Genomic DNA, 23,725 nt, shown 5'->3' on the forward strand with positions numbered 1-23,725 from the left:
GCGTGTCTAACACTATCCCTATAGTGACATGCGTTGTACCCACAATCCCTCACGCGTCGAGGTCCCTCTGTTTGTATTTTTTTCTGCCCTGAGGGAGCCTTCTATACGTGAGTGAGTACAGAAAAGAGAGATGTAGAAAGATGTCTATGTTCCTTCCATCCGAGCGGGGAGGAAGGGTGGGCGCATGTGAATCTGAGCAGATACAACCATCAGAAATGCTTTTACGGTAAGTAATGCATTGTCTTCTGATGTTTGTTAATCTGCTTAGAATCACATGCTGTGCATAGACTAGCGAGCAGTACCCGGAGTTGGTGGTGGGTTATGAGAAGGAACAGTAGAGAAAAGATGTCTTAATACTGCCTGTCCCACCTGGGAGTCAGATCTAGAGTGTGCATCTAGACAGTAGCGTTTTGTAAAGGTGTGCACAGAACTCCAGGTAGCCGCTTTGCAGATGGACTCAAGGGGAACATTTGCAATGAAATCGAAGCCCCAGTGCCTCGAGTAGAATGTGCTCTTGGCTTGAAGGGTAGTTCTCTCTTAGCAAGAGTGTAACAGAGAGTGATGCACTGAACAATCCATCTAGATATAGTGGACTTTGAGACTGCATCTCCTTCTCTTCCTGCTGCCACCGAGAAAGAACTGATTAGTCTTTCTCAGTGGCCTGGTTCTTTCCATGCAGAACATGACAGCTCTGCGTACATCCAGTGTATGCAGACTTTTTTCTCCCAAGTTGGAAGGGTTTTGAAAGAACGTTGGTAGTTCTATTGACTGGTTTAAATGGAATTTAGATATGAATTTCGGTGCAAACCTTGGGTGTGTGCGTAGAACCACCTTATCTTTGTGAACTGTTACGAAGGGATCTAGAACAGAAAGAGCCTGTAGTTCACTTACTCTCCTAATGGAGGTGATAGCCATTAGGAAAGCGGTCTTAAGAGTGAGGTCTTTAAGAGTTGCCTTGTGCATGGGTTCAAATGGTGAGCCCATGAATCTGGAAAGTACCACATTTAAGTCCCATCCGGGAGCTGGGTTAGCTATCAGAGGGTGTATTTTCTTTACCCCCTATATGAAGGCCTTGATAACTGGTATCTTCCACCACGACACTTTAAGTTGGGAAGTGGTGTATGCAGAAAGTGCCGCCAGGTGGACTTTAATGGAATTGAACACTAGACCTCAGTCCAGTAAATGGGTCAAGTACAGAACAATATGTGTGGGAGAGCAGTCAACCGGGTTGATGCTCTTACCTCTACACCAGATGACAAACTTCTCCACTTGCTAGAATAGCAGTGGCGCGTTTTAGGTTTTCTGGCTTCCCTGAGGATGTCCATACATCTCTGCGGAAGTTGTAGATGTCCAAATTCTATGATCTCAGGAGCCAGGCTGCTAAGTTCATGGTCTGAGGGCATGGATGCAGTGTCCTGCCCTTGTCCTGTGACAGCATGTTGTACGGGCAGGGAAGTTTCACTGGGGGAGATAGGAACATCTCCATCAAGTGCGCGAACCATGGCTGCCGGGCCCACATTGGGGCCACTAGTATCATAGTAACTTGTTCCTGGTGCATCTTGTGCACAACTTTGTTGAGAAGGGGAGTCGGGGGAAAGGCGTAGACAAATTTCCCTGACCATTGAATCGACAGACCGTTCCCCTTGGACTGGTTGTGGAGGTACCTGGAGGCGTAACTTTGGCATTGTGAGTTCTCCAGAGTTGCGAACAGGTCTATTTCCGGGAATCCCCATTGCGTGAAGACGTCTAAGACGATGTCTTCGTGCAATCGCCATTCGTACTCTTCGGGCAGGGGGAAGTCTCTGCTGAGTTCGTCTGCTAGCAGATTGAGTTCCCCTGGTACGTGTTGTGACAGTAGGAACAGGTTGTGTCTGAGAGCCCACTTCCATATATTTTGGGACAGCTTGGACAGTCCTGGAGAGTGGGTGCCCCCCTGTTTGTTGATGTAGTACATGGCTGTGGTGCTGTCTGTAAGGACCATCACCGTCTTCCCTTGTAGGTGTTCCTGGAAGGCTTTTAGTGCTTTGAACACCGCCAGTAGCTCCAGTAGGTTTATGTGCTTGGATGGTACGCTCGGAGTCCACACTCCGTGAGCAGTTTGATGGGATAGGTGAGCCCCCCATCCTGTGAGGGATGCGTCCGTGGTTAGAGTGGCCTCCACCACGGGTGTGGCAAAGGGTTTTCCTATTATCAGGTTTTCCTTTGTCCACCACCGTAGCGAGAGAACCAAGGCCTGCGAGACCACCACTAGATCGTCCCATTGTCCGCTGGCCTGATACCACTGGCTGTTGAGCCACTCTTGCATTGGGCGCATGCGCAGGCGCTCGTGCGGTACCAAGTAAATACACAACGCCATCTTTCCTAGCAAGATCATCGCTTTGCGTTGAGTCACCGCTTGACCTGCCACATATTAGGGGATCTGAAACAGCATGTTTTGGACCCTCTCGTTGGAGGGGAAGACGAGGCCGTCCTTTGTTCGAATTAGAGCCCCTAAGAATTGTTTGACTTGGCTGGGGTCTAAGCTGGACTTCTTCTCGTTGATGGAGAAGCCCAGTTGGAACAAAAGGTCTACAGTCTTTTGGGTGTTTGAGAAGCATGTCTCATAAGAATCCCCTGTTATGAGCCAGTCGTCGAGGTAAGGGTATACTGGGATGGATAACCTGCGCAGGTGGGCCGCTGCCATTGCCAGTACTTTCGTGAATACCCTTGGTGCAGATGCTATGCCGAAGGGTAGCACTCTGAACTGGTAGTGTTTGCCCTCTATCATGAACCTGAGGTATTTTCTGTGCGCTGGCAACATTAAAATATGAAAGTATGCATCTTTCATGTCCAGTGTTGTCATGTAATCTCCCTGTGATAGCAGTGGGATCACTTCCTGTAAGGTCACTATACAAAACTTTTGGGGTTTAACAAACTTGTTCGCTGGGCGCAGATCTAATACAGGGCGCATGGTTAGATCCTTTTTGAGTACAAGGAAGTACACTGAATACATACCTTCCATTACCTGAGATAGAGGCACGACCTCTATGGCTCCTTTTTCCAGCAGTTGGTCCACTTCTTGGAGAAGGATGGCGAGGTGTTCTGGTGTCATGCGGCGTCCCCTCGGGGGTCTGTATGTTGGGGAACTGTTGAACTCTATACAGTAGCCGCGGGCTACGGTGGAAAGTACCCAGCGGTCTGATGTTATACCCTCCCATGCTGGAAGAAAGGATGTTAACCGGCCCCCGACCGGCGTTGCATGGGAGGGGACGCAAATCTTCACGTCACTTGATGGTGTTGGTGGCTTGGGAGCCTCTGGGGGTGGAACCCCGGCCTCTCCCTTTGCCACAGCGTTGACCCCTCCGATTGTACTGGCCGCTATTACCCTGGTAGTTGCTGGCAGAATACTGTTGGTTTTGTTGCTGGCGTTGTCCACGAAAAAAGCGCTTATTACCAAAACCCCGCCTGTTAGGGGGTTTTGAAATTTGGTCTAAGGTCTTTATTGTGTCGAATTCTTTCTTCGCGTTCTCCAGCGCGTCATCCACTGCTCTCCCAAAGAGGTTGGACTCTCTATGGGTTTATTAATAAGGGATGCTTGTGTTTCCGCCTTAAATCCGGAATTGCGAAGCCAGACGGGACGCTTCAGTAAAATTCCTTGTACCAAAGTGCGGCCAGCCGTCTCTGCTGCATCGAGGGTATTCTTGACGATGCTTTGATTGACCAGAGAGCCCTCGTTAGCTGTAGACAGCAAACAAGTCCTTAGGGGTTCGGGAACTTCTTCGATGTCCTGTTTGAGCTTAGCCCATTGAGCATCGGCGTAGCTTGCCAATAGGGTATTATTATTGGCGATTCTGATAGAGAATGCTGCAGAGGTGGTGATTCTCTTGGCTAGGGCGTACAGCTTCTTCCCCTCTTTATCTGGGGGTGCCTCGCTAGTAGATAGTGGGACTCCTGCCCTTTTCCTGGTGTTGGTCACGACCAGGGAGTCCGGGATTGAGTGACCCTTGATATATAATGGGTCTGATTGAGAGGGAGAGAACAGTTTCTCAATCCTCGGATTGACCCCTCTCACTAATGCAGGAGTGGAAAGAGAAGGTGTAATACGTCTCTTAACTGAGGTCGGCCAGGACGGTCTGGGAATGAAAAAGGAGTTTCTTCCTCCTGTAATTGTCTGGTTCTGTCCCATAACGTCGAAGAAAGAGAGCCTTCGCCTTCTGAGTAGTCTTCTCGCTGGCTAGGGCCTTCTGTTGGCGTCGGGAACTGGCCTGATCTGTTTTCCGGCGTATCTTTGGCCTTGTGTGCGGTTTTCAGCGTCTCACTCGCCGTACGTCTCTGGCCGTCCTTAGATGCTATGCGCGCGAGGCTTTCGGCCATCATTCTCTCTTCCGAGGGATCGGTCGCCGTGGAGTCCTTGCCCGTGGAGTCCTTGCCCGTGGAGTCCTTGCCCGTGGAGTCCTTGCCCGTGGAGTCCTTGTTGGCAGCATGAGCGCTCTTGCGATGCGCGTCGCCGGAGGTTTTGGTGTTCGCGCCCTTATTTTTAGAATGCCCAGTCACATGTCGCGGAAGCGGTGGCAGGGAGGGCTGACGACCCCTTCGGTCGGTGGAAGACGCCGGTGGGCCCGGCGTCCCCGTTGGCGCTATGGCTGCCTTCGACGAATGCGTGCCGGGGGGTATGTGCTTTGGTGTTTTTCCGTGTGCGTCCTTGTCGCCGGGGTGTTCATCCCCATAAGCTGGGCGTGAGCCGGGCTTGCCGGGGACGGACGACGAGGAGCGTGAACGCTCCTTTGAGAGGTCTACAGCCTCCGTTACGGGGGCCGTGTAGTCACTGTCCTCGTCACACTCTGCGGCAGCGGGCGAGGAGTCAGGCCTAGACATGGCGTAGGCCGCCCACCTTTTGACCCTGCGGTCTTTTAGAGTTTTGGGCTTTAGTAATTTACAGGCCGCACAGCCGTCCTCCTGGTGATCGAGGGGTAAGCAACGGTTGCACCGTTTGTGCTTATCCTTCCAGGTATATTTACCCTTGCAAAGCGGGCAAAACCTAAATGGCGTCCTCTCCATAGCTGAGGGCCAAAAGTGTGAATACGACCTCGAAAGAGAGGGAGGGGAAAGGGAAAGGCATTCTTAAAGAGAAGAAAGAAAGGCCACAAAACCCCACTCTCTGGCCGGCGAGGCCTGGCCACGTGTTCGGCAGCGCCGAAGGATCCCCTCCGCTCGTCCTTCCGTCGAAGATCTTGCTCGGCAGAGAAACAGCTCTGCGTCGAGGGAGGGATCTACGTTATTGATATTAATAACAAACGACCAAAGGTCGAAGAAACTATTTGGCAATGTCTCTCGAGGAGCTCCGCATAAAGGCGACCAGTAGCTGGGCGGAAAAAAACAATCTGAGGGATCTCGACGCGTGAGGGATTGTGGGTACAACGCACGTCACTATAGGGATAGTGTTACAGACACACCTTGTCGACGTCCCCTTTTCGACTACGAAAAACAAAATGCAATACTCCGCAGTGACCACTGGATGTCAGACCTATGCACAGCATGTGATTCTAAGCAGATTAACAAACATCAGAAATATATATACACAAACACACAATCTCTAAAGCTCTAAAAAAGCATATCTGGAGACTATATGTCTTGTGCCGACTTAAAAACATTAGAATTCAAAACGCTACTTCAAACCTTATCCATAAATGTGGCTATTATGTTCCAAGAACTAATAAAATTACTAAAGTTCACAGGAGGAAAGGAGTGTCAACTTTGGGCATCTGGTTCCAAATACTCAATCCTTTTTTCAGGTCCTCAGTTCAAATTCACGACAGAATCTTAGGCAAAATGCTTGATTGTCAGAAAACAACTGCATTTAGTCACCCAACTGGGTAGCTTTTATTTCAAGGAGGAACAGCGGCAGGATGATCCTCAGTGTCCTGCCAAAAGAAGGATATCCTTCTTCGAACAATTATAATCGTCAACAGAAGATCAATCTGTTTTACAATATTCCACAAGAGAAGCCCAACCAAATGAGACCGAACATATAAAACAATACATCATACAAGGGATCTGTTGGGTAATTGATTTGCTAGGAAAGAGCTAAATAGAAAAAGCAGAGTCTCCCATGTCAATTTCTTGTGGAGTGGTCAGCGCCACTTGGAAAATGTCCAGGCTCTGTCCAAATGCTCCAACGGCTTTAAAATGATTACTAAAGGAAGACATCATTAAAGCTCAGCAATTGAGGATTGCAGAGGGCAAATACCCTATACTACAAGTCCGACCCGGAAAAGAGGAAATAATAACATACACTGACAAAAAAGTTGAAAGGTGCCATGCACCGCATTACCTTTCAATTAGTCATAGCAGTTTACACAGTAGAAACCTATAAATGAATACAGTAAGGAATCATTACCTTCACTTCCACTGGCGATGAAGTCTTCATTATGGCCTCCAAAGCACGAATGAATTGTGTAAAATCCTTGTGTAACACCTTGGTACTTTCTCACTAAAACCCTGTCTTGCAAGTCCCATAAGTGAACGCCCTAGGTAGACAATGAAGCAAGAATGGAATGTTATAAATCTGTTATGTTAGGATCATACTACATTACACAAATACACAGGATATTTATTCTTTTTCACTTTTTAGCAGCTTTTCTGGGAAACCTGGAGCTGAATAGCGTTTTGCAAATGCGACTCCCATAATACAAGCTGCAAATGACAACTTTCCCAATGATATACAACCAGCTATGCTTTAAATGCCTTCTAGATCATCTCTAATGCTCATTTGTACTCACCAATTGTAGAAAACAGACTTACATTGCCCAATGCCTTTTGACAGACACAATTTCTTAGATTCTGCCTGAATTTATTGCACACAAATGAGGTCCTCACAATTTCGTGGTAAGGGGGAGGGTGATGACTTCTGGCATTTTTGTCCGGAACTAAAGATGTCCCAAATCTTAAAGCACATTATGATAGAGTTCCCTGCTTTACATGATACTCGAAAACTGTTCTTAAGCAGTGTTGTGGTTAGAGTGGCGTAAGAGTAGCTACAGACAGATGCTTTTTGGGATAGGCTGGACATTAAACTTTAACCATAGAGGTTAAGTTCTTAGACAAAATTGGACAACTTCAAAGATAAATATTTCTAGATTGTACTAAGCTGGATTTTCTTTTTTTTAGTTTATTTTTTAAGCCTGGCGGTTGGAGTTTATTCTTTTTATCTATTATAATATTTGGAAATTATATTTTGTAATACTCTGTGGCTGTACATGTGAAAGGTCAACCTATTCGACAGTGTGCGCGCGAGTGTATATATATGCACCAATTGGCAGATTCAGCAGTAAGTACTGGGCAATCTGTCTGCCCTCGCCTGTCTGCCCATTTAGTGTCTGGGGCATATAGAATGCACACCAACAGTAATATAAGTATTTCCGAGACTTGGTGCTATAGTTTTAATGTCAACGTACATGTACTTGCTAGCAGTATCACCACAGACCCAAAGGAAAGAATTGCTACAGCATCTAAACCCTCCTTTAACTGAACGAGTGTATAGCCTTTGCCGCAATACACATGAGTAGCTTTTTTGGTTAAAAATATATATATTGTGATTCCTTAAGAGCATGGTTATTTAAGGTATTACGACTGTTGCAGAGGCAGTGTCAAATCGTGTGCGCCTTACATGCGAGAGACACTGACCGTGCCCGAAGACTTTTGTAGGCTCATTTGCAGTTTGGGAGATCTGACTCATTTAGTTTATGTGCCTGCCAGAGAGCTAGGTTTTGAGTTGGTGGTCACATGTTAGGGGCTGGCTGGTGCTTTTTCGAGGATTTTATAAATGTGTTTTTTTACCTGTAAAGAGCATTTAGGAGGGATGGTTGTTTGCAATCTGTTTTTTGCCTCTTTGGTGGGTTTTAAGGAGGGATTGGTCTGTGTTTAACTATAAACAATCTGTTTTTTGTGCTGATCTGCAAGTAGAGGTCCCCGTTTTCTTTTTTTATATATATTTTTTTAACATAGTGAGCAGCAAAGGACCCGTAGGCATGATAGCGCAGACAAGACAAATACATAGAACATAAGCACAGGTCGGGCAGAAGGAAAAATGAGCAGAAGCAAAAGTAAAAAAAAAAAATAATAATAAAAAAAAAAAAAATCGAAGCAGGTTTTTAACTTTCTTAGACTGCTCTAATTTTGTTTCCAACCTAAGATACAACGGCATGCTGTACCAGGCCGCTGGACCCGCTCTGGCAAAGGCTCCTTTTTCCGCCTTTTTAGATTTTCTTCTAGGGATTATTAGCATTTTGGACTCTTTCGATCCAAGTGATCGGTGGGTGGTCTTGAACGTAATAAGTTCATTCAGATAGTGGGGCATGATGCCCAGAAGGCTCTTGAAGGTAATCAAAAGGAGGCGGTAACGGATTCTTGCCTCCGCATGAAGCCAATGCAAGGTTTTTCTGGCTGGCGTAACATGGTCACGTCTCGCTAAACCCGTGACAACCCTCACAGCCCCGTTTTGGATAACCTGGAGCCGATTTATCTCGGTTTTATTACTAATGCCAGTCAACAGACTGCAGCAGTAGTCCATTTTTGAACCTACTATGGCTCTTGCTAGCGTTTCCGCATAAATCTGGGAGATCATGGGTCACAGATGTGCAAAGAGTCTTAAATAGTAGGCAGCTCTGTAAACTACACTCCCCACGTGGGTCTTCATGGTGAGGTGCTGAACTAGGATAACCCCAAGAGATTTAACTTTCTAGAGGGTGTCAATCTTTACTTCTCCAAGTTGGAAATTTCTGTACCGAGGACCCATCTTGGATATCGAACTAGGGGACCCCACAATCATCAGTTCCGTCTTGGACCTATTCAGGGCCAATCCATTCATAACCATCCAGTTTTCTATGCATCTTCGTCTTGTGCGTGATCACCAGTCAGAAGATTGATACATTGAGTATCATCCGCAAAATGTGTACACCATATACCTTCTTGCTCGAGTATTGCGAAAAAAGGAGCTGTAAGGAGATATAAAAACAAGGAGAAAAACTACCACCTTGCAGAAATCTGTATCCAATTGGCACTGTAGCTGCTTCAGCAACTCCCGAGCAGACCCGGTTCTGGAGGAAAGAGGCTACCCAACGGGAAGCCTCTGAAGAGAATGCTGCCACTTTTTCGAGCCTGGTGACCAACAATGTATGGTCAACCAGGTCGAAAGCAGCGGAGAGATCCAACAGCATAAGCATGGTGGTCTCTCCCTTGTCGATGTTGGACCAGAGCCTAGATTTAAGTTCCAGGAGAGCCGTTTCGGTACTATGCCCGGCTCTGAAGCCCGATTGTTGGCAGTTGAGTATAGGGTGGCTTTCAAGATGATTAGCTATCTGTTTATACGCAAGCCTGTCCAATATTTTCATCAGAAATGATAAGTTAGTAATGGGCCTGTAGTTCAATGGGTCCTCTTTAGGGAGGCCTACTTTTTTTTTTTTTTTTTTTTAAACACAGGAGTCACACACGAGCGTTTCAGATCGTCTGGCACCATGTTTTATCTGAAGAATGCATTAACGAACTGGAGAATGGCATCCAACAGGATAGGAGGACACATTTTAATAATAGCAGAGAAGGGGTCTCCCTTGCAGCTAGTCTTTTTTAAATGCTTAACCTCTGTCAACTCCTCCAGTGAGATGGCGGCAAACGAGAATTCGGGACTAGTGGGGCATCTAGTTGATTCATTACTGCTTATGACACTAGCTTTAGGAGAGGCATTAGCTTCTTTAATGAGGATGTTAGACTTGATGCCCTGGAGTTTTGGGCTCATAGCATCCTGTATAGACAGACACCAAGCTCTGTCTTTCACCACCTCATCTACGTCAGGGACAGGTGTGGACTCCTGCTCTTTAAGGATTTTGAAGAGCTCCTTTGTCTCTGACTTGGCTGTGGTGATTCTGTTATTGAATGATTCTTCTTAGCTTCCAGTAGTGCGGTTTTATATTTTCTGGCCACCTGCTGGTAGGCTAAAAGCAGGATAGGAGAGTAGTTAGCTTTCCTACTATAATATTGCTTAAGTGCAAAAACTTTAAGTTTGCATAAGGCAGGCGTGAACCAAAATGTATCTATGGGTGCCAATTTTTGCTTCCTCAATTTCTCAGGAGCTAACTGGTTGGTAATGTCCATAAAGAAGTCAGTGAGAACTTTAGACAAGTTCTGCACAGTCTCTGTGGGCAAAAACGTGGCCATATGATTGACCAGAGGAATCCTTTTTTCCAAGGTAAGAGATTTAGGATTTAGACCCTTAGTAGGTGGCAATATTTTGCTTTTATGCTTAACCGGGAAGGCTGAGCAGATGACAACATTAACAAAATAATGATCCAAGCTTTGTGCTGTAATCCTTAGTTTCTGGGTTTCTTCCACCCTCCACCCCTCCCTTTGCAATTAGTCTTGGTAGTCCAGCGTGTCTCTGCGTTTGTCCTGGCAGCCTTCCGAGTGCTTTTCCTCCGCCTTCTCCCAGCCCCCTTCATCCATTCCCTGTCCCTCTCTCTACGCTCCCCCTGACCGCCCATTTGGTTCTCATCGGTCCGTGTCCCCTCACATGACTGGAACAGCTGCATTTCAGAAGGCCTCCCAGTGCAGCCACAAAGGGCTCAACGCAAAGGGGAGCTCCCCTCTGGGTAGCTTCCCTCCCAGATTGGCCGGCAAAGCACCCTACAGCTACAACTAAGGCAAGGGCGGCGAACAGCCTTTACCAACCTCATTTAAAACCCTGCCACTTCTACATTACCACCATAATATTCTTACCTCTGCTTTGTGCTTTACCTTTTCTCCAGCAAAGGGTTAATTTACTTTGCATTGGGGAGTTAAAAAGTACTTACCTGCTTCAGAATATTTGTTTAACCTTTGTCTTATTGCCAACCCCTTTTTCTTTGACACCAAACTCAGTCTTGCTCTAAATGCACCAGTAATATATTAATATCCACAGTGTCCTAGTCACCTCAGGGTGTAGGAACCATCTGTGTGCCATCCCAAATGGGTACTTGCTGATTTAGAGAAACTAAGTGTGTATTTGGAAGGGTATTTGTGTGTTGCTTATATATTGCTCCTTTCTGAAGGCTTATTCAACTGACTTAAATAAATTAATTGTTTAAATCAAGCAACCTTGAGTGTAAGAGTTTGTTTGAATACTTGTCACTGTGAATCTCTGTGTAAAAACCCTACTACTCACATTGACCCCTCTTGAGATAAGCTTGGATGCTCTGCCACACTACAAACCTGTGTACTACAGACTTATACCAAAGGTTGGGTTCCTATTGCCAGGAGGTCAAGGTTGCTGTAGTCTTCCTAAACATACTGCACACAATCCTGCCTAACAACCCCCAACCCTTCTTCCATTGCAGATCCGCCAGAGCGCCAAGAGACCATGCAAGTGGCAGCAGTGCGCGGTATAAGATCACATAACACATTACATTCATAAAAAATAACTGCTAAAAGCTGCATACATTTTAGTGGTTTAAGGTCTGTCTGCCACAGAGTTAAGCCCCACCTATCATTAGAAGCACATTTCAAGAAGATTTTACAGGCAACTGAAGCATGAAAAGCCTATGCATTTAAAACACAGAAAGAAAATATTGCAACAAATAGTCTTTTTGCCTGATTTTCACATGAAGCAGACGCGACTCAACCCACAACCTTTTGATTAGGAAACATGAAACAGCTCAGTCACAAAGAATCTGCTACTCCTACTGCCACCCACCCACATGATGTAGGGTTTGAAATTAATGGGTGCCATTTAGCTCCCGCTTGTAGCCAAGAGGAGCCTGGATAGGTTGATCCCAATAGCTACCTTTGGTCTCCCCAAACTAACCGGCGCAATACAGACATACCTATACAAAATTTCCTATGGGCATTTTTTAGACCATTTATAAAGTAGTATTGGGATACATCTAGAAGAACATTTGAGCACACTGGCTTGTATATAATGAATACAAAGTTGCAGTGTGCATCTCATTTAGAAGATCGATTTGTGGCACTTCATGTTAGCTCCACGTTAACTAGAATGAACTTCTGCTTAGTGGGTGATGCCCACAGGAGCTAACTTTAGCGCCTGGTTATCAACTCTGCCTTTTTACAAAAATGTAATTTGAGCTCATTTTATGAGAGGTAGCCAACATTGTGGCAGTGTCTCACACAAGCATGGCTTTAAAAGGCTGCCTCAAAAGTTTAAATAAATCAACTTAAACCGAGATGTAGAAAAGACAATTCTGTTCCAATTTCTCTGGGAACATCGACACAGATAATTAAAGGTTCACAACAGTCTTCCTAAAATAGGCTGTTATATACACTCAGCTGAGTAGCAAAATCTGAACTAAGTAAATGAGGGGAAATCGACACCAAGGGGAAATATCCCTTTTTGAGAGAACACACAGGCTTCCCATCGTCCACAACTAGCCTGGCATCATTGAAGTGCACTCTGACACACACACACACAGTCCCTCCCCACCCATTCTGCACCCTTCCGCCATAAAAGTACACTCCATATGAGAAGTACACACACATCCTAATTGCAAAACAAGACCATTTCCTTTGGGCAGTCAATGGGAATATAACACCCATGTCATGTGTTGCTCACAGCCACAATAATGAGCAGATGCACATTTAGTCACTTTTTTCCGTCAATAATTAAGAACTGGATTAGGTTTTCCTTTCATGTATATACCATTAAAGTTTGAGTTATGCTTAATGTAGAATATAACAATCACTATTATACTTTGTGAAAAAGGTTTTGTTGCTTGAATCCCATGTTGCAGTAGACTACAGTTCTCAGCTCCTTGTTTTGAAGCAGTGGCTACTGCTCAGCAACTCCGTTTCAATCCATGTAGCTAGCTCAGCACTTTCATGCGATCAAAACAAAGGGTGTTGTAGCCAAGCGGAAGCCATGAAGCTCACATTTCGCATCAACAATGTATTTCCATTCCACAGATTTATAAGCTTTGAAAGCTTCCCCAATTCGAGGCAGATCCAGAAAGGTACAACTACCGGAAGCCTATGTCCTCTTTTCTACAGAATCCATGGATACCAATATTCCCTGTACCAACATTTGATCACTGCTTGCAAAGTGATTATAAAAGCTACACAAGGATACGCAACAGATTCCATACCTCAACTCTCATCATGCCACTAATTGCACAACAGAGAATGGGGTGATGAAGTGTGGGCCATTAATAGGTCAGAGGGCATGGGCTATCGCGTGAAACCTCAGTACGCGCAAGTACGCGCAGTAAAATGAAGTCATTTCTAAATATATTTCTCCAGCATTGGTATTTATAGATTGACATGCTTTTTTGAATATTTCACTACACTGAAGTGGAAACCAACCAGTAATTGTCAACATTCTCTTCATATGCGCAACTGCGATTTGCTCCCAATGTATCCATACAAGTCATGCTCCATCAAGATTTGCTTCCCGGTCTCCTAATTTAATCTATTCCCTTCTGTGACCTCACTAGTGGGTAATTTGCACCCTATGCGTTTGCGCTCCCAGCTGTCCCAATGCAACTCATGTCATGCAGTTAGTTGTTCCGTTAGGTAAGATTTTCATAGAAATAGTAAATCTTACACACCCGTGTCAACCCCAGAACGTTTTGCTTTACTGGTGGGATTATTTTTCCTTATACCTATGAGTGGAAACCTTTTTCCAAACCCACAGAATCTTTTACTCTTTTGGGTGTCAGCTTTTAGACTCTCCATAGTGTGTTTTTAAAGTCATCTGCTTTGACAACTTTTTGGCAATAATTGCTGGTTGTTGCTGGGTTGCCCTAGGGGCTACTCTTAACTGTCTCTGCCTAAACTTGAGAGAACTACAGTTCCCAGGGGTAGAAAAGATCTTTGGATCCCTTTTACATTTTATTTGGTGAAACCAGCACATCCCACCTTGTGTGGAGTGCTGGGGAAATGCAATGTATGCCCTTTCGCACTAAAACTAACAATTCTGTTACAGGGACAAGCTTACCTTTAATGGATGGTGGCAGCAATACCTTTTACTAATTCAGTGCCCCTTTAGCGTGGGCTGTGTTCGCAGCTGCAGTAAAGGCACCCAAGGGTGTTCATTTTGCCAAAATGGTCCCGGCCTGGTTTTTTTTGCCATTTTAGTGTTTCTTGTCCTTCCTTCTTACTTCCCCCTGACATCCAGGGTGGTAAATTCCTTTGTGTGATTTTGATCTTCGGTGGGAGTCTCCTGAACTCCCCGCCCAGGCTCCAGTCTGTCTGAAGGCAGGAAGCGATGGAGGAGTCCAAAACCCCACAGCCCTTTGTCTTCCTCCTTGCCTGAATGGGGACATATATCTCAGTGGGGGACTGGCTGTCCTGATAGGACAACCAGACCGCCCCTTGTAAAATGAAGGGAAAGGACGCAGAGGTTGTGTTGTAATTCCTGTTAAATACTCTGAACCTGGAAGCTGAAGACAAGTTGACCACTGGAACCAAAACCGAAGAGGATGAATGTTAGAGAGAATTTTCAGAAATGTGCCAATTCCCTTCCACATTAGAGACCCCCGGCTCTTTTGCTGGACTTTAGGACTTTTAATTTCTAACCTGGAGAGAGTGAGCCCTTTTTCTCACCCTCATGTATTTTTATTGTGATTTGGACTATGTGTTTCTTTTAACTTTGGAGTCTGTCAAACTCCATAGGCATCACCTTTATATTGTGACACAGCACCTTCAGTGCAGTGGCATAGGGAAGTCTCTTAGATTTCCCAAAAGGTTTAAATACCTTCTCTTGGTGAAACTACCGTTTCCAAGAGCAGTAAAGGGAAGAACAAGTTACTTAGCAATTGTAACGTTCTTTCGATTGGATGTTATTCCTCATCTTAGATATATCCTTACCTTTAGGTTTTGCTTCGGAAATGTTATCTCTCTCCAGCAGAGGGCGCTCCACTCGAGGCCGTGGCGTGGATGTCCCTCGGCGGCACCTGTCGAGCACCAACGTCATCCACTGCATAAGAGCCTCGAGCGCGCCCGTTGGCTTCAGTTCTGTTTTTTTGTATAATATAGTCCATGGATCTTAATTTGTTAAAGGTGTGCCTTTTTTGACCCCAGCCTTAAGAGTTTAGAGTGTAATTCACGTAAACTGTACTGTGGGGTTGGTTGGGAGGGTCGATGAATACGTGGGAGGAACATCCAATCGAAAGAACGTTACAGTTGGTAAGTAACTTGTTCTTCAAATGGATTGTGTCCTACCACGTATTCCTCATCTTAGATAGGCTCCCAAAGCAGACTTCCTTGAGAAGAGGTAGAGTCCAAAGCATAATGTTATATAAAAGTGTGCATGGATGACCATGTGGCTGCTGCACAAATATCTTGTACAGGGACACCCCTTTTTAAAGCTGTTGAAGTTGCCATGCCCCTGGTTGAATGAGCTCTCAGACCATCAGGTGGTTCTTTTCCAGCCAATCTGTAACATCTGGATAAAGTTTGTTTGGTTACCAGTTTACGTCCAGTGTACCCCACAAAAAGTTGGTCGCACTGACGAATCTTTGCCAATCTTAAAATAAAAACTAAGAGCTTTTCTGGGATCTAGTCTATGCAACCGCTCCTCTTCTTTGCTTGCATGGGTAGGAGGGTAAAAAGTAGGTAAAGTTATTTTCTGTGACAGATTAAAAAAAAAGAAGGTTTGACCCTAAGAACTGTTCTTATAAAAGATGGTGTGAGGAGGGCCGCTCGAAAGCGCCATCAACTCACTTACCCTGCGGGCTGATGTCAATGCTACAAGGAGTATTGTTTTCAAAGTAAGGAGCCTTAACGGACAAGAATGTAAAGGCTCACATGGAATGCATGTAAGAAATTTTAGAACCATGTTTTTTTTTATTGTAACATTAGTTTTAATACAAAAAGAAAAACTTTAAGTTACAGTTCATCCAACCATAAAACAATATCTTCCTTCTGATTAGTTCTTTCAGGACTTTACATCTATTATCATTGTCCTTTTACTTCGCTTAAATTGAAACTTTACTGCTCATTATTTAACATCAGGGCATCCAGAAAGTTTATTGTGGCGCATATTATCTGAGGATTGCCTCCTCCAATCAAATAGCTCCACCATGCATCCATATTACCAGATAGAGGGGCAAATTGAGCTAAATGCAAGGAGCGCTGACTTGAGATCGTCACGCATTCGGTGATTAAATGTCTCACAGATTCTACTTCCTGTTTGCAAAACCGGCACCATGAGTCATGTACACTCGGGTCTCGTTTCAACATTTGGATATCTTTGGTGTAATAGAGGTTAAGATGTAACAGAAGGAACATATCTCGATGATACCTAGATGGAAATTGCTTCAAATATTTCGGGAGCACATCAAGTTGGTTCAAGACACTACCCAAATCGAGCGATGTTGCGAGCTTCATCCGCTTTTCTTCGTTTGCTATCCAGTTTCCCAACCGCAGTTTCCTTTTTGCATCTTGCGGTCTTAACACTGATTCTATGGTGACGTCCACTTTATCCAAAGCATACAGTCTTGCCTTCCACTCATTCAACAGACAAGCCGAGAGGTGCGATGAAACTGTATGCAATATTTCATAAGGTTTAGCAACTGGATTCAGCCGCATTTTTCTTAGGGTGGAAACAGATTTCCACTGAACAACCCCATGAAGTGATTCAACACATTGCTCATACCGTATTGCAGAAATTGACACTTTTTTTGGTAATTTTAAATCCTTGCGCCAGAATTTACTTTTTAACCTATCCCACAATTCATGGGAGATGTTCCAACACGATTCACTACCGAATGTTATTGCTGGCACCACTTTTTGAAGGTAAAATGATAACACTGACCCAAGGGTGAATTTTCCAAACTCTACGGGCAATTTTACTCCTTGCAACGCAAACATCTGCATACGGGCCAACAGATCTTGGGTCCAATCCCATTCCCGCATCGAAGTATTGAACAGTAACCCTAGATACCGAATGTCATTTGACACCTCAAGAAATTCGTCTGCTATTCTCCAAGAGAAATTATTAGATTTCTTTGCACTACAATTACCCATCACAATCTTTGATTTTTTTTGTATTGATCCCTAAATCATTATGTATACAATATTCATGAAATGCATTAAGCAAACACTGAAGTCCAATTGGGGTAGAGTCTATGAGCACAATGTCGTCTGCGTTAATGGCCCAACTTAATTGATGCCCATTTACTAACGGTAGAAACACCCTTTGGCCATTTAAGGACAACGACAGGTCAGAGATGAATAACTTGAATAGTTGTGCCGCCAGAGGACAGCCTTGTTTCACTCCTCTTTTAGTAAAGATTTCATCAGATAAGTCACCTTGCTCATTTAGCCGTACTCTAATTGAAGTCTTTGTGTGGAGCGCAATCAGCAGAGACAACAACTCACTAGGGCATTTCCAGTCGTATAATTTCCTCCATAGTAGATTATGGTTTATGCTGTCAAACGCCTGACTCGGGTCTATGAAGGCGAACAACAAGGTTCTTTTTCGCATCAAGGAGTCAAGCTTCTGACTGTTCAAGAGGACCAAATTGAGCTCTACACCCACTCCTCTCGTGAATCCTGTTTGACGTACGTCAACTGCTCCCACATCATTGGCCCATGTCGCAAGCCGTTTCTGAATGAAAGATTCAAATACTTTACTGATAGTGTCCAAAAGGGCAATCGGGTGATAGTTGTTAGGATCGTCCCGATTGCCCTTTTTAAAAATGGGCACCACAACCGCTTTCAGCCACGACTCGGGCAGCACTTTCTCGCCGGCAATTTGTTCAAAGAGGATGGCTATGAAATTTTCCCACAAGGCACTGTGGGTTTTTAATATCACATTAGAAACGCCATCACGACCAACTGCTTGTGATGACTTTTAGTCTTTGGATTGCCCATTCAATATCCTCTTCAGAGTCGGCCACGTTCCACCTCGATGTATTCAAGATCAAATTTGGAACATCAATGCAATTGTGGTCGTCAAATACCCTAGAGAAGTGTTCCACCCATGTAGCTCCGTTCACACCATTTGACATTGCGTTGGAATGTTTTACGCCACCTGTATTGATAATCTCCCAGATGTGTCTACTATCTTTTTGTAAGATCAGCTTTAACATTTGTTCTGCCTGATCTTTAATTCTGATTGTTTTGAAGGATTTTAACCAATTACGGTATTGTTGACGCCGAGATTTAAGTAAGTCCAGGATGTTACTGGGGCGGGTTTGCTTCAGGTCACGTAGATCCTCTCGTAGTTCTTTCTTTGCTCTCCCTATTGCCGCACTATAAGGGTGGTTCAATTTTGTCACATTACCATTGTGGATTTTAGTCATCACCTTATATTGATGCAGCAAAATGGGATAGTTTATCCTTGAGGGACGAATTTGACTGTAGAAAAGTCGATGTCATCTGGGCCAACTGAGGAGCATTCATTCGTAATCGATTAGTTCGATTATTTACTGTGATGTTGGCACTATAGTTAATATTTTTATTTTTTGGTTCCTTTAACCAAGACAACACCAGCGCATCATGATCACTATTGTCAGTTTCTAGTATTTTTAGATTTATGATCAGATCTAGAAAGTTTCTGGACGCCCAGATATAATCAAGTGTCTTCTTACTCATTCCCCATTTCCAGGTAAACCCTGGGGGGATGTCGCCTCGTGTGCATCCATTCAACATTGAGCAACCTCTCCGGGAAATCTTGTTTATCCATCGGTTGCCTCGATCTCTTGATGTAGTTCCTGATTTACAATCAGATGTTTTACTCTTTATCAATTGGTTGTTAAGCCAAGCATAATTGAAGTCTCCACATATCAAAATTATTGGGTCACTAAAAGACAAAAGACACTCGTCAACTGCGGCCATAACCGCCGCAATGAAAGCAATTTGTGAAATCATTGCCGGGTTCCAATACAAGTTAATTATCAATAGCACTTGATCATGTGTGCTTATGGACTGACCCTTTTGGATCGTTGTGACTTGCAAACATTCATATTTTTGGAGGAAAGAATCTTCCATTCCAGACTGTTTTTAACCAGTGTTATAAGACCTGAAAAAGGGGCGCCCAAACAAGTTCTTGCCTGCAGGATTAAGCAAAACAGTATAGCCATCGCATGCTGGACATTCACGCAGCCAAGTCTCCTGCATGCACACTATGGAAGCGTGGTCCGGGAATTGCCATTGGTCTTGAAAAAGATGCACAAATCCGCGAGTGTTCCACGACAGTAGCTGGTGAAAGGCGTCAGTCTTATTTTCCTTTTGCTAGTTGCTGTTATAAGATGGGGCCTTCCTGCTCGGTGTACGCTTAAAGCTCATCTGGGCCCATAACGCTTTCCTTCTTGATTCATTCGCAGTTAGTTCCACTGGTGAACAGTGCTCTCTTTCGTCATCTTGTTTGTCCTCACAGCAAACTTCAAATCCAAAGAACAGAAGCTCCTCGGCGGCTTCCTTTATAGCCGACAATAAGGACCGTGATTTGAGGTGAAGCCTCACCCAGTCCAGATGATCTTCGGACATGTATTCAACCACTACAATATCCTCCGATTTTGTCGCACGCAGAGTTGGAATACAATATTCTCCTTTCCTTGGTGAGACCACTGACATTAGCACTTTGGAGACCCTATCTTGAGTTGTTCACAAACTTGTATTTCCGCTACCTAACCTTACATATCTGTGGGTACTAGACCTAACGTATCATATGGGTACATTTATTTTACCCGACTCAGCTTGTTCCATATGCCATTGCTCTGCCTACGTACTCAACTATAACGCACTATGCAAACGGTGCGCATTGTGGAAAAGGTTCACATGTTCCGCATGCCTCTATACTGTACCAATGTGTCTTTGCATATGTACTAACAAACTCATTGTACACTGTACCTTGCTCTCCATTCCGCCTAGACTGCCGTTCACATTTTGCCCGTGCACCAATATATGCCATCTGCAGCCTATGTATTGATTGTAGTATGAACTTTAAACTGTATTGCATGTCTTGACCTGGCCTCGCTAGCATTGCATCTAATATTTAGCGCTTACTTGGCCTCAGTCATTGACCTACATAGCACTAGCCTTACTAAGTGCAAGCTCACGACCTGCCCATTCCGCTGGCGTAAGTGCCTAACTTATCCAGATAGACGAACTTACTGCCTCCTTTTACCACCTAAAATTCTGGTCTTTATGTTACTCTAGCCAAATTCGCTCATTTTCGAAATTAACCATGTTATTTCACCCTCCCATAAGGCAACCGACCCTCTCACTAAGAACAACGCAAGCTACAAAACCATTATATTAAAAAAAGACAGTCACAAGGGGGCAAATTACTCTAGCCAAATTCACTAATTTTCGAAATTAACCATATTATTTCACCCTCCCATAAGGCAACCGACCCTCTCACTAAGAACAACGCATTGCACGCTGGCAGCCTCCACCATTATACTAGTCCTAGCACTAGCTAACCTAGCTGCACCAGCACTGCGCAATCAGAAATCATGGCTCCTACATGTAGACCCTCAGCCGCCATCCTAAGCGCCAAGCTGCCCAACATCTACTTAAATAACCCTGCTCTATGGCTTAACCACTTCACCAAAAAAAACACTCCTAACCAACCTTGCTCCACCCATCTAAGAAATAAAAGACTAGGAATCAGATTCTCAGGCAGGATAGGCCACCCATCACATACCAGCATCCTTTCCAGCCGTCGATCAACTAGCCTGCCCAATCATCTCCCAACTTCTTGCACTCCCGCAATCCCCCAGATTAACCCCCCCCCCTATAAGTAATGCCACACAGATTAAGGCTGCACTGGTCAACGCCAGATCCATAGCAGCCCACGCCTTGGACATAGCCGATCTTATCAAAACCCAGGAGCTTGACCTCCTTGCTATCACTGAAACTTGGCTGCACCCTGCCTCTGGCCCAGCATTATCCTTGGCTATTCCCCCTAATTATATCGTCTCAAGATGCGACCGTACTTCCAGAGGTGGCAGGATTGCATTGATCTACAAAAACTCTCTGGGATTCAGAACATCCCAAAGTACAAACTTGGAATCGGCTGAGCTACTCTCTGCCAAATTACCCATATCTGCCAACCAAACAGCCATTCTTCATCTCATATACAGACCACCTGGCCCTCCTTCCACATTTGTGGACGACATCATGTCTATTGTACTCGACAAAGCTAAAACAAACTCTCAAACAATCATCCTTGGAGACCTCAACCTAGGACACCTGGACCCCAATGACCTTGTTGCCACCGACCTTGCCAATACCCTCACCGACCTAGGCTTCTCGCACCACATACAGGAACCTACCCACATCAAAGGGAGATCCCTTGATTGGTTAAGTGACACCAATTGCAACATTAACCTGCTCTCCAATGCGCTGTGCGCATGGTCAGATCACCACATCATCACCTTCACCATCGAAGCAGCCCCCCTGCCCAAGCCGCCTTTTGCCCCTTCAACACTTACTAGGAACAAAAAGAACATCACTGCCAAAAAACTTCTCCCCCTTATCCTTCCCACTCTCAACGTCACTAACCTCTGCTCAGACCCTACCTCCTTGGCTGAGACATATAACCAGAACGTACTCTCAGCCAGAAACTCTGTTGCCCCCCCCTTAAATTAAGAAGTCCTAAACAGCGCGCGCACCTTAACTCGTGGTTCACACTACAGTTAAGAGGGCTACGCAAAGAGAAACGCATGGTGGGGTCTAGATGGAAAAGCCACCCGTCCAATGCCCACAAAGACAGCCTTTTCCTTGCTACCCTCAACTATAAAGAAGCCATCTTTCAGGCTAAAAAAGACTCCTACAACAACCGCATTCTAACAGCACAGTCCAACACTAAGGAACTCTTCAAAATCCTCAAGGAACTCGAGACCCCTGCTGCACCCCCTGACACCTGCACTAAAGACAGCAACTGGTGCTCTAACATACAGGCAGCACTCTTGGGCAAGATTGCTACCCTCCAAGTTAAAATTAAAAACGAACAGAACTCCTTACAGCCTGACCAACTCCAGCCTGCTCCAACTCCCAACTCTAGTCATGCAAACTTACTCTGTGAACCATTTGTATTCTCCCCTCTTACTACTCAACAGGTTGAAGGGATAATATTAAATCTCAAACCTTCCAACTGCCAAGGCGATCCATGCCCAGCTCCCATCATCAAGGAAGCTGCACATGAATTAGCCCCCTTCATCACAGCCTTCATAAACGCCTCATTCAAAACAGGCATAGTCCCTGACAACCTTAAGGACGCCTGGGTAATCCCTCTACTCAAAAAGCCTTCTCTCGACCCTACCATAGCCACCAATTTCAGACCTATCACCACAGTCCCTTTCCTCCTCAAGATCCTCGATCGTGCAGCTTACCTACAGATCCAGGACTACCTTGAACTAAATAACCTTCTCGGATTAAGACAATCCGGCTTCCGCCCCAAACATGGGACGGAACCAGCCCTAATCAATTTGAAAACCCAAATGGAGATGCTAAAAGACAACGGAAAGCTAGCGTTGCTCCTTCTCCTTGACCTATCTGCGGCTTTTGACCTGGTCAATCACAAAATACTGTGCCAGCATCTTAAATCAGCAGCTCATTTCTCGGATTCTGCCAATGCATGGATCCACTCCTTCTTAAGCAATAGATCCATGCGGGTCTTCTCGCCGTTAGTATCGGCCAACCCTTCACCAATTCACTGCGGTGTCCCCGAGGGATCTTGCGTATCACCCACCCTCTACAATGTGTGCACCAAACCCCTCTTCGATGTACTTAATTCTGGGTGTCACCTACACAAATTACACAGATGACACCCAGATACTCATCCCCATCACTGGTGATCACATTGCTGACTCTAAATCCTTGAACGATGACTATTTGGTCATCCAGGCCTGGATGGCACAACACAAACTATGCCTCAACGACGAAAAGACGGAGCTACTACTATTAAGCTCAGCACAACGTCTTAGCAAATTAGACCAAGCCTTCAAGTCGTTCAACATTGACGGTAATGACATCAAGGTCTCGGGAGACACTTAAACTTTGGGTGTCTACCTTGACTCCACTCTCTTATTGAATAGGCAAACTAACGCAGTTAGGTCGGCTGCAGCATACACCTGCAACCTTATCACCGCCTGCAGACCCTTTCTCAACCCTCACAACTGTATCACTCTGGCACGAACACTCATGTCAAAAATAGACTACTGCAGTGCCCTCTACCTAGGGACTAGCCAGACTAACCTTAAACTACAAACAGTCCAGAATAATGCCATCAGGGCCGCCCTCAACATTCCCAGGCGATCCCACATCTCTAGCATCCGATCTGACTTATGCTGGCTCCCAGTAAAAAACAGAATTGCTCTGAAAACGCTAGCCCGGACCCACAAATGTTTGGACAACAAAGCACCTCTTTACCCAGCCGCCCGTTTCTCACTTCATACCTCGATTAGACCCACCAGAACTCCCCACATTCACAGCCTCACCATGCCCAGATTCAAACGCCAAAAAGCAGGTGGGGTGAGCTTCCTTGTTCTAGCCTCTTAGCTCTGGAACTCCCTGCTCACTCCTATCAGAACAGAGCCATCCTTCCCTACCTTCAAAAACAAAACCAAATCTTGGCTGTTCCTGCAGACCGTTTGAACTCTGCACCTCGACAGGGCCCCGTCTAGGAACATACTGTAACCATTTATATATTTTGTAAATACCTCCGCATTGCATCTTTTGTATAGTATGTATGTACTTGCCTCCAAGATGATGCGCCCGGTTGCCCGAGGGCCTGGTGCGCTTTACAAATAAA

General features: G+C 45.0%; 1 protein-coding gene across 4 annotated transcripts in view; it reads right to left on the minus strand.

Moving 5' to 3' along the window:
- WDR26 (WD repeat domain 26) overlaps positions 1 to 23,725 on the minus strand; it is a 1,161,882-nt gene that overhangs the window by 261,364 nt on the left and 876,793 nt on the right. For all 4 annotated transcript variants that reach the window (XM_069608652.1, XM_069608650.1, XM_069608651.1 and 1 more), the window contains one exon: positions 6,377 to 6,506. In XM_069608652.1, coding sequence (XP_069464753.1) covers positions 6,377 to 6,506 — 130 coding nt within the window. The remainder of the gene's footprint in view (positions 1 to 6,376; positions 6,507 to 23,725) is intronic.

The sequence above is a fragment of the Ambystoma mexicanum genome, chromosome 4q, assembly GCF_040938575.1.
Source record: "Ambystoma mexicanum isolate Mex_15411 chromosome 4q, UKY_AmexF1_1, whole genome shotgun sequence".
NCBI classification, from domain to species: domain Eukaryota; kingdom Metazoa; phylum Chordata; class Amphibia; order Caudata; family Ambystomatidae; genus Ambystoma; species Ambystoma mexicanum.